The 11,437-nt window shown below is 34.2% G+C and overlaps 3 protein-coding genes across 4 annotated transcripts; 1 reads left to right on the forward strand and 2 right to left on the reverse strand.

Moving 5' to 3' along the window:
* Nucleotides 1-365: 365 nt before the first annotated feature.
* pigx (phosphatidylinositol glycan anchor biosynthesis, class X) lies at nucleotides 366-2,732 on the reverse strand. 2 transcript variants are annotated; one of them, XM_059568951.1, is made up of 6 exons: nucleotides 2,587-2,732; nucleotides 2,421-2,493; nucleotides 2,212-2,344; nucleotides 1,951-2,143; nucleotides 1,742-1,830; nucleotides 366-654 (listed from the first exon to the last, which is right to left on the reverse strand). In XM_059568951.1, exons 1-6 carry the CDS (start codon nucleotides 2,648-2,650, stop codon nucleotides 517-519), a joined length of 690 nt encoding a protein of 229 aa, XP_059424934.1. In that variant the 5' UTR covers nucleotides 2,651-2,732; the 3' UTR covers nucleotides 366-516. The 2 variants fall into 2 exon arrangements, with proteins under 2 accessions (XP_059424934.1, XP_059424935.1); XM_059568952.1 differs by having other exon boundaries at nucleotides 2,421-2,490; nucleotides 2,587-2,710.
* Nucleotides 2,715-4,245, forward strand: cep19 (centrosomal protein 19). The gene is made up of 2 exons (XM_059568953.1): nucleotides 2,715-2,929; nucleotides 3,785-4,245. The coding sequence occupies exons 1-2, from the start codon at nucleotides 2,800-2,802 to the stop codon at nucleotides 4,141-4,143; spliced, it is 489 nt and encodes a 162-aa protein (XP_059424936.1). The 5' UTR covers nucleotides 2,715-2,799; the 3' UTR covers nucleotides 4,144-4,245.
* Nucleotides 4,246-6,749: 2,504 nt separating this feature from the next.
* On the reverse strand, nucleotides 6,750-10,777 carry ing5a (inhibitor of growth family, member 5a). The gene is made up of 8 exons (XM_059568946.1): nucleotides 10,649-10,777; nucleotides 10,093-10,164; nucleotides 9,757-9,923; nucleotides 8,708-8,819; nucleotides 8,509-8,611; nucleotides 7,834-7,969; nucleotides 7,696-7,757; nucleotides 6,750-7,613 (listed from the first exon to the last, which is right to left on the reverse strand). Exons 1-8 carry the CDS (start codon nucleotides 10,683-10,685, stop codon nucleotides 7,574-7,576), a joined length of 729 nt encoding a protein of 242 aa, XP_059424929.1. The 5' UTR covers nucleotides 10,686-10,777; the 3' UTR covers nucleotides 6,750-7,573.
* Between the last annotated feature and the right edge of the window lie 660 nt (nucleotides 10,778-11,437).

Genomic DNA, 11,437 nt, shown 5'->3' on the forward strand with positions numbered 1-11,437 from the left:
CAATAAGAAATTATATTTTGTATTTAAATATTAAGGTGATTTTTAGCATTTACGTTATCAACTATCATGAAAATGGTGTCAGAATAAATGAATAATAACTATCATGAAATTAACTATACAACTGTTACAATTTAACAGTATTAAATCAGCAGCAATGGGAACTTTTTAATTCTTGTTTTTATGACGATTATAAATTTTTTATGTAAATATTCATATTTAATATTTGAGAATTTTATTATATATGTATAAAATAGCAATAATCTTACTGCTTATAATTCCACACTTATTTAAAATATTATATATATATATATATATATATATATATAATTTAAAACACTGATGAAATAACCATCAGACACAAAGTATTTTTTTTAAACAAAGTAACATTCAGCTTTATTTACAATCTCAGTAGTACGTTATAATTAATCCCCTGTGATGACCTCATGTTCATTCAAGCACATTTCTCTTGGGCGCAGGGTTTCCTCTGACTCTGAGAGAGTCAGTGATGGTGTGTGGTCAGAAGCTGCCGTGTCTCCAGATGTTTCGGAGCAGGAACACACAGCTCAGGACGGTGGTCAGTACAGTAACCACACACACGCTGAAGATCATGGAGGAGTCCCCGACCGGCAGCTCCAGACTCAGCCCTGCTTCGTCCTGAACCACACATCAGAAACAACACTTAACTGTCTGGTAATACACATTAAACTATGTGCACATATTTGTTATTGTTATATTATAAGATGTTTATTATTAAAAATAATTGTATTATAAATCTACAAGTTATTCAAATGCATGAGGTTTGCTATCATAAATATTAGTATTATTATAAATATACATTTTAATAAAGAATGCATGAACTTTGCAATACATTATACATAAATATTAATGATAGCAAAAAATCTAAATATTTGGTTTTATATTATATAAAATAATATTCCTATTATAAATAATGCTATTATAAATATACAATTGTATACAAATATTATGTATTATACTTTATTTTATTATGAATAATATTGTTATATATTATTATCAAACATTTATATGTTATAACTATAATATACTAAATGTATTATTTAAAATGATATCATTATGAATATACATTTTATTAAAACATGCATGAACTCTGACTATGATATATTTTATTAAATATCAATAAAAATAACATTAAAATATGTATTGTTATATATTATATAAGAGTATCTTATTATAAGTATGTGTGTGTTACAGTAAAGTACAGTATGCATATTATATATTATTATAAATAATTACAAATATATTACTTACAAACATGCATGGACTTTGCTATAATATTGTATAGGACTACTACTATTATAAATAAAAAATATATTTTACTATAATTATAAATAATTTCAATTAAAGTATTGCTATAATACATATTTATTATAAATGTTAAAAAAGCCTATATTAAAGCATGTATTATTATTATTATTATATTGTGCATGTTTATATAAACTATTATCATTACAAGTAATAATACTACATATTATTTATAAATTACATTAAAATATTTATGATCTTTGCAGTGATCTATTATTAGTATAATTATATTTAACATTCTAAAGATAAAATGATATAAACACGTTACTATTATTACATAATGCATAAAACAGTACTCAAAAATAATACTGTTATGACACATACTGCATTATACACTCAAAGATTATTGATTAAGGATGCACAGATCGTGTTCTTAGCCCTTAGTCTTTCTAAGCATCACCTCCAGATCCAGGATCTCCATCCAGGAGCAGATGCTGTGGTTGCTGACGGTGCAGAGAGCATCAACCACCACCCCACGGACCCCAGGACCTGTGATGGAGAGGAGCACAGACACACGCCAGGAGGTCAGCAGACTCAGCACACAGACCAGGACCAGCTCTGAATCATTCACCGAGTGTGTGTGTGTGTGTGTGTGTGTGTGTGTCTCACACTGGTCTGATCGGAGCAGCAGTCTGGGCCTCTCGATGTCTACTCTCACGCGCTCGCTGGAGTCTGAGGGTCTGTGATATCGGCCGTGAATGGGGACCACAGCCTCGCGTGCTCCTGAGAGAAACACCAGCGCTGTGAACCCAGACGACAGATACTCTGGAGCCTCCAGATCAACCTTCGAATCCAGGAGAACCTAGAAAACAACAATCAGTAAGAACACAGACACACTTTCAACATGAACTGCTGTGAAACAGTGTCGACCTCCAAACCGGTGTCCCGTCTCAGGGTCTCCAGCTGGTACTCGTCCAGATAGACTCCGCTGGGCATCTTCTGGAGCAGTAAAGCCTGGACATCATGATCTGTGTCGCTCCACTGAACTGTGTACTGAAGATTTCTAGAAGACAAACATCATCTAACCATCACAACACCATACACACACTTGAAAACACACGTGAGGAGCTGGAGGACACCTGTGAAATCCTGCTTTGGAAATCTTCACAGACAGCGACACTGACTTCAACCACTCCGGAGGAAAACAATCTGCTGAATGGGAAATAAATAAAATAGGCTAAATGCAAAAAGTTGTCGCGGATTGGTGACAAATAATAAATCAAGCACTTCTAGCGTTGCTAATACCTTCTTTTGAATCCACATGATTGATAAAACACAAAATAGTTGCTAATAAACAAATCCTAACCATGGTCGATCGGCGCTCATGCTTTGATCCCGGTTCCACTTCCGGGTCTGGTGACGTCGCTCCGGCAGCAGGGGGCGCGCGGGAGCGTCGCGCGCGGAAACTCCGTCAGCAGAAGAAACCGTTACAACAACAACAACAGCAGAAGCAGCAACATGTCGATAGTAGCGAAGCGATGTGGAGTGAGATTCATCCCTCCTTCCATCATCCTCATATACGAGAACAAAAACACGAGCAAGACGAGGAAGAGAGTGATACCTGTGAGGAACTTCTCTCAGTACTCGGGTGAGTCTGTCTGAGAGCATTAAGGCATTAATCAACCGTTATTCGTACTGGCTTAAAGAAACAGTGCAGCTAAAATGAAGATAATCTGGAAATGTCCTCGCCGTCAGGTCATCTGAGAGGTAAAAGAGTGTTGTTCTTCATCAGGTTTAGAGAAATGTAGCCTTGCATCGCTCACTCACCAGTGGATGTGAATGGGTGCCGTCGGAATGAGAGTCCAAACAGCTGATAAAGACATCACAGTTAAACACACCATCAGTTAACGTCTAGAGAATCCATTGTTGAGATGTTTTTAACTTCAAACCATCATTTCTGGTTAAAATATGTGACCCTGGAGCACAAAACCAGTCTTAAGGGACCATTCCTAATAAATAAGTTTTACATTGATGTATGGTTTGATACGATAGAACGATATTTGGCAAGAGATAAGATTATTTGAAATCTGGAATCTAAGGGTTGCAAAACAATGTAATTAATATCCTAATGATTTTTTGGCATAGAAGAAAAATTGATAATTTTGACCCATGCAATGTATTGTGGGCTATTGCTACAAATATTCCCCACTGGTTTTGTGCTCCAGTGTCCATCTCTTGATGTCTTTCACGTCAAAATCCAGCCGCGTGTTTGTTTAGAGCTGGTTTGGCTTTTCTCTTCCCAAGATGTTTGTATATCAGCTGTTTGGACTCTCGTTCTGATGGCACCCATTCACATCCGTTGGAGAGCTAGTGATAGATTGCTACATTTCTCCAAATCTGATGAAGAAACAAACTCATCTACATCTCGGAGCACACTTCATCTATTTGTTATGTCTGGCTGGACTATTGTTTGTGGATGCAAGTCATGACCCTGTGTTTCTAGACTGCAGTCGAGCGGCAGAGAGGCTGAAGCATCACGTGCGTCACAGCGTGTATCTGGAGTCGGTGTCTTTGGCTCAGCTGGAGAGGCTTCACCTCATACTGCATGATCACCTGAAGGGCCTCAGTCTGGAGGAGAGTCTCGCCGCCCGACGGGCGTCTGACCCCAGCGACGAGGACCTGAACAAGCTGAGCGACGAGGAGCTGAACCGCAGGAAGGCCCAGATGGACCAGCTGTTCGAGCGCAACCGCAAACACAAGGACGACCCAGACTTCGTCTACGACCTGGAAGTGGAGTTTCCAGAGAACAGCGTGCGAGAGACGTGCAGCTGGGACGAAGAGCCGTCCGACGACGGGTTCTAGAGGACCAGATGAAGAAGACACGTGGAGAACTGGTGCATTATGGGGCTTCTCTGTTGGAGTCTGATGATGAACTATACATTTGCTGCTACATGTTGCTTTAAGGTCACTTCCTCTATATATATATATATATATATACATATATATACATTCGAATCGTTTTCCATTAGATTCTTTTACATAAAGTAGGACATTGAAACCCTAAGCCTCAATACTTTTTTTTTTTTATCAACTTTTAGTCAAACCAAAACATCAACAAAAACTAAACATGCTAAAACACATTCAACAATAATTAAATTAACACATTTAACATTAATAAAAAAATCATGAAATGCTAACAGAAAATGTGTAAATTGTGATATAAATATATATCAATTGTAAAAAATGTATATATATATATATATATATATATATATATATATATATATATATATATATATATATATATATATATACTTTATTTTTTGTTAATGCAGACAAATTAGCTTCTAGTTTTTGTTTAGTGTAGGTTGAAGTGCTAAAAGTCAAATAAAAAATGTATACAAACTAAACAAACATACAGTATTTAACAATATAATTATTCAAACTTTAAAACTAAAATGAAGAGAGAAAATATAAAAATAAAATATTCAAAATAGTAATGAGTATAAAGACAGAAGACAACTTATTATAAAGACAGGGGAAAAAACAAATTATTCAAACTTTCAAATAAAATGAAAATAAATAATATATATAAATGAAAACTTGATAAAAAAATATCCATAAATACGAAGATAGAAGCCATATTTTAAAAAAAAAAGACAAAAGCATAAACAAAAACATAAAAATATATAAAAAAATTAATGAAATAGTAACAAATAATAAGATTGTAAATATATATTTAAACATTTTTTACTAAAATGTATTACAACTTGAAGAGGGAAAATCTAAAACTAAATTCTAAATATTATTACAACTACATGCTAAAACACCATTGCTTCATATTTCACAATACTTAATACATACATTTCACATGACAGAGATGTAATGGTAAATATTTATTTGTTTTACGAAAAGCTGTATCTAGTCCATATATTTGAGGGATAGCTAAACATGAAAAAATAAAACGCTACTTGATTGTCACAGACTGATACAAAATACAGGTACATGTGTTCATTAAGGTAGTCTCACGTCAATATGATGGAGGAAATATTTCATGTTTTATATTTGGATCACATAGAGAATGATAAAATAACACAAGACCAGCGTTAACACCACTCGATCTCACTTTGGTTGATCCACTGACTCTTCCAACCTTTACAGCCATAAAAACAGCAGTGAATCTGGTCAATTAAAAAGTGCATCAAAGCTGCAGGAGAAATGATGGCAGATACTGCCAAAACCACACGCTTCAAACATTCAGAACTGGAGCCAGACACTTTTTCAGAATGGGCTTTGAAACACGGTGGTTAATGCTAACCTGTTTGAACGCATGGGATAAAAACATAAAAAAAAATTTACTGTGACCTTTTTATCTCGCTGTTTGTACTTTGTTCCTGGAAATTATGAGTTTATATCTCACAGTTCCCAAACTAAAGAATTGCAATTCTGAGAGGAAAAGTCTGAATTGACATACATTTCCAATTGCGTGAAAAACATTGAGTTACGAGATGTATTCCAAAAAAAAAAACAATATTGCGAGATATAAACTATAGATAGGTATCCTAAAGAAATAAAATTGATCTCATAATTCTTTTTTTTGTGTGCCACAGAATCAAAAAGGTAATTGCGACATTTTATCTCACAATTTGGATTTTGTTTATTTAGAAACTAAAGAACTGTGAGAAAAGTCTAAACTGACGTATAAACTTGCAATTGCGAGAAAAACAAATCTAAATTGTGAGATATAAACTCAGAATTACGAGATGATTACATTTATTGTTTTTTTATTCCGTGGCAGAAGCAAAATCACAAGATATAAACTAAATAAATGCGAAAAAATTTATAAAATGAAATGTTGTGCCATGAAATTAAATTTGCATTTGTGAGAAAAAATTCAGAATTCCAAGATACAAATTAAAGCATATAAAATTGCAATCGCAAAAGAGTCAGAATTGTGAGATATAAACGCAGAATTAAGATAAAAATTGCAATTGTCTATTTTTTTTACTTTTTATTACATAGCAGAAACAAAAAACACCATAACTTAACATAAACCCAGAATTGATATTATTGTTTCTGCGACAGAATACAAATTGTGTTTTTTTATGTACTAAATATATAATCTAAGATATATACTCATCATTCTGAAAAGAAAAGTCCAAATTGCGATACATAATACTCGCAACTGCGTCAAAAACTCAGAATTGCAAAATATAAAGTCAAAACATAAAAAGTCGCAATTACCCTTTTTATTTTTTATTTCTTGGTGGAATCAAACTTGCAAGATATAAACTAAAGAATTGAGGAAATTGTGGAAAAAAAAACTTTACATATTTGTACAATTTATATCTGGCAATTCAGTTTATTTTCCTGCCACAGAATAAAAAACATTGTGCGGCTTTAGTATCTCACAATTCAGACTTCATTTTTCACCATAATGAGAAAAAAAAGCAGAATTGCGACACGACTTCTTGAATTGATTGAAGTTTATTGCCACATTAGCTTCAGAATTTGCGACATTTGGAGAATTGCTTGAATGAAGAATAAACCTTTATAATATTTTAATTCTGAGGTGGAAACAAGCTTCCACAGTAGTTAATCACTTTAAGTTCTGCAAAATATTGCGACCAGCAAAGGATAAAGCAGAATTTAAATAAAAAAAGACACTTAAACAACGGCACTTATGTTGCATGAGATTTTGGATTATCTTCTGTAATTACATAATTATAACAATAAAACGTATCACCTGCACTTCAAAGTTTCACTTTGCTCGAACAACAAGTTTGAATTTCAAAGCAAATCAATAGTTGCAGAAAAAAAGTAGTCGCGTTATACTTTAAGTGCAAGAAAGACCAATGCCCAATTCAGCGCGTTAAAAGTCTGCGAAATTCATTCGAATTACTTGCGCCACGCTCAAAACATTTCACTAGCAAAGCACAATGACATGAAATTTGCTTGAAGCTTCATATAAATGGAAATACTAATCAGTAAGTAAAGAGAAAAAAATATATATATATATCATATATAATATATCCTAGATTGTCTGAAAATGACAATTTGACAACACAGAGTGAAACTTCAACATATGGAAACATTTCAAGTACTTTCAAAAATAAAAACTTTGTTTTCTCGCGGCCCTTATGTATTTCATCACGGCCATATAAAGGAGTATATATATATATATTATCCTATTTTACTACTTAGACAAAATACACATACATATATATATATATATATGCATACGTATATATTCATATAGAAATGTAATCTCTCAACGTTACAAAGGTGCATCTCATTTCTTCTTTCGATCCTGGGTGCATCTCGGACAGAACCTGGAAGACAGAAAAGAAACGTTGTTTTCTGCTGTTTCCAAACTTGAGATATTGGCAGTTTCTCGCGAACGGACCGACGTACCATTTCCCTTTGGGTTTTGTTGTCAGATCAACGCAGGCGAAGTGAAACCACTCAATGGGACACTGTTGACAGAGACATTCAGGTTAGATAAATACTAGGAGGAAATGCTAGTAAACCGTTTGAAGCGTTACGCCGTACGTCTGGGTTGTCACATCCGATCATTTCACCGTATGACACTTGGTGGCACAGGCAGTACGTGGGCTCATTGGGGTCAACGGGCATGTCTAAGACGTCTGAAGGGTGAACTGGAAGAACGGAGTCGGAGAACTCAGGGCTGCCAAAAAAACAAAAAACAAAAATGTCACGTCACACCTGGATTTTTTAGCAAACATGAGATGAAGATTAGTGTGTTTCTTCATCGGATTTGGAGAAATGTAGCATTGCATCACTTGCTCACCAGTGGATGTGAATGGGTGCCGTCGGAATGAGAGTCCAAAAAGCTGATAGAAACATCACATAATATCGCATCCTCCAGTGAAAAGTCATATATTTGTTTAGAGCTGTTTCGGACTGGTGCTTGATCTGTGCAGATTTCTCACCTGATTCAGTCCAGAACACTTTTTCACTGGAGGAAGCGTTACTATGGATAGTATTTTAGTTTAAAGCGTCTTGATGATGGATTTGTTTCAGCTTTTGATTCTCTAGATGGACTGGAGTGGTGTTGATTAATGTGATGTTTTTATCAGCTGTTTGGACGCTCGTTCTGACGGCACCCATTCACATCCATTGGTGAGCAAGTGATGTAATACTACATTTCTCCAAATCTGATGAAGAAACAAACTCATCCTAACAAGTTTTCATTCGCGGTTCCACCTGTTCTTCATTTTCTTTTTCCGCGGCGAGTCGTCGTCTGAAGGTTTGCGTCCTCTTCCTTTCGGCCGTCGTTTTTCCTTCAGGCTTCCTCGACCGCTTACTTCTACGAAGGACAGCAGTTTGGTTTTATTACACTCGTACATCATGTTGATTGTGACGTATGTTATATTTGGCCGGCTCAAGCCACCGTCTGTCTTACTCTTGACCGATCTGTTGTCTGGACTTTCGTAGCCACTGACGTCCAACTTTTCCTTCAGCTCGTTCTCAAAGCGAGCAAGATCGGCATCCAGCCTTCGGATGTGTTTGTCCACCTGAAGAGAAAAGGCTCACGCTATTTTTAATAATAATACCAAGAACAAAATGGATGCAGATTCCCAGTGCAAAGGTATGGTACTTTAATCAAACAATGAGTCATTTATTATTATTTGTAAACATCTTTCTTTTTATCACGATTCAGAGAGTAAGAAATACTTTTGTCTTATTTCATTTTGGTTTGTTAAAATCTCTTTAAAATAAAGGTAAACTAAAAATCATATACATATTTGCGTTTAAAAATTGCAAATTCTACTCAATAGAATATTTTAAAAATATATTGGATAAGTCAAATTTTTAATAATACAACCATTTCTACTGAGTGTAAAATACAGATTTTATTTTTACTACAAACATATCGTATTATTTTGACTATAAAACCATTTCTGCTAAATTATACATTTTACAGCGGAGTATAAAATAGATAACTATGTTGACTATTAAAGAAATTCTATGATTTTGGCAATACATAATTTTTTACTCAATTCAATATTTCAAAGTATAAGATACATACAATTATTATTTACTATAAATAAAAATAAAAAATCTGATTTTTGACTTTAACTCAATATTTTAAAGCGGAGTATAAAACATATAAAACTTTATTTACTACAAAAAAAACTATGATTTTTTTACATTAAACAGTTTCTACTCAAATATTTAAAAGCCAAGTATAAAATACTGAAAATTACATTTACTATAAAACAAACTCTATGATTGACATTTGTTACTCAATTAAATATTTCAGATCTGAATACAAAATCCAGAAAATCATGTTTACAACAAGAAAAAGTATTCTAGGATTTTTGGCAATAACCAAAAAAAAAAAAACATTTAGAGGCATTTTCAGTATAGCAAATCCTGAAATAACAAATAGAAAGGTAAGTAACATTGATTAATTAAAGATATTTCAATATTTCCAACTGCATTACTGACCATCTCGTACGTCTGCATGGCGAGCTGCACTTTGTCGTCGCTGTATTCTTTACACTTGCTGAATCCGCTCTGGATCTTCTGCAGGTGCTCCACTCTCTGATCCGGAGCCAGGTTTCGGACGCTCTTGATGTATTCTTCTGCCAGCTTATCGATTTCACATTTCTTCTCTGCAAAGAAAGAAGAAGAAGAAAAAACCTGTCACATAACCATAGATGCGCAGTAATAACAAAAGCAAAACACATCCATACATTCCGCCCAAGTTGTGTTTATTGTAACTCGTATTTAATGATGTCCAGAAATGCTCCCTAGGTAGACAGCACACTAGGATCCTCTCACCCTCAGCTCTGTTGTCCAGTTCCCGCATCAGTGTAAAGTTTCTCTGGAGATCGCAGGGCAGGTTTTCAATGCCTAGGATCATCACAAAAACACATTCACAATTTAATAAGTTGTTTACATACATTAAGAAACTTCTGGATTAAGTCAATCACTTTATTGTCAAGCAGAAAACATACAGAAACCTGTTAAACACGTGTTCTGTCCATACACCCACGCACACATAAAGACATCATAACAACTTGGGTTTGTTTACTTCGCATGTTGTTAGCATGCTGGCTAACTACTGTCTGTACCGTGTTTGCAACTTGCTGTGGCTTTACAGTAGACGCGTATATATACTGACCTAACATTTAAATAAAGGAATAAATTAGATTTACGCAGTTCTGTAGAGTCGAAATGACGCTAATCCGCATTTTGGCTTACTAGCTGCAGCTGGCTAATGCTAATCTGACATTAGCCACCTAAACATCCTCAAACGGGAGCTTTCTAAACCCCTTCCTCCCGCCTAAAGTGCCGTTAAATCGAGAGTAATTCTACATAGGTGAATTCTACTCACTGTCGAGATAATGTTCGAGATAGATCGCTGTCGCCATGGTGACGCTCTTCGCTCGCTCGCGGCGTGTTTTTCTCCGACAGCCCGCGTGAGCTGGAACAACATTGGCATGTCTTGAATAATTAATGAGGCAGCTCCTGTGCTAGTGGCTGGTTGGTGACGCTTTCGAATGCCGTGTTTTGATTGGCTGGCAGTGGGGCTTGGCTCATTAACGTTCTTTCGTTGTTCATTGCCGCAGATCGATAGAGAGAGAGAGAGAGAGAGAGAGAGAGAGAAAGATGACAATAAAGAAACATTGATATAAACAAAAACAGATATTGTAATAACTATCGCATTTAATATCGCATTAATTTAAGGTAATAAAGCTGTGGTGTTAGTTATATAAATGCATTATCATAACATTTATTAAATGTAATATGGACATTTTTAATAATCCAAAACACAAATTCATCATATTTATACATTGTTATATATTTTATTCTATAATATCAATCATCAAATATATACTTTATTTATTTAGAACAAGTAAAGAATTTAAAATTGAACCAAAATATAATATATTAAATATATTCATTTAGTGATAAATAAGACATTATTTTACAAAAGTCATTAAGTCATTTAGCATTATTTGTTTAATGAAAATAATAAAATAATAATACAAATGCTTCTATTGTCCTAATTTGCAAGTCGATTTAAAAAAACATCTGCTAAATTACTAAATCTAATGTAATAATATTAATAATCAAACACACAAAATATAGTAATTATATATTACTTTATTCTATAAAATTA

This window comes from Carassius carassius, chromosome 16 (assembly GCF_963082965.1).
Source record: "Carassius carassius chromosome 16, fCarCar2.1, whole genome shotgun sequence".
Lineage (NCBI taxonomy): Eukaryota > Metazoa > Chordata > Actinopteri > Cypriniformes > Cyprinidae > Carassius > Carassius carassius.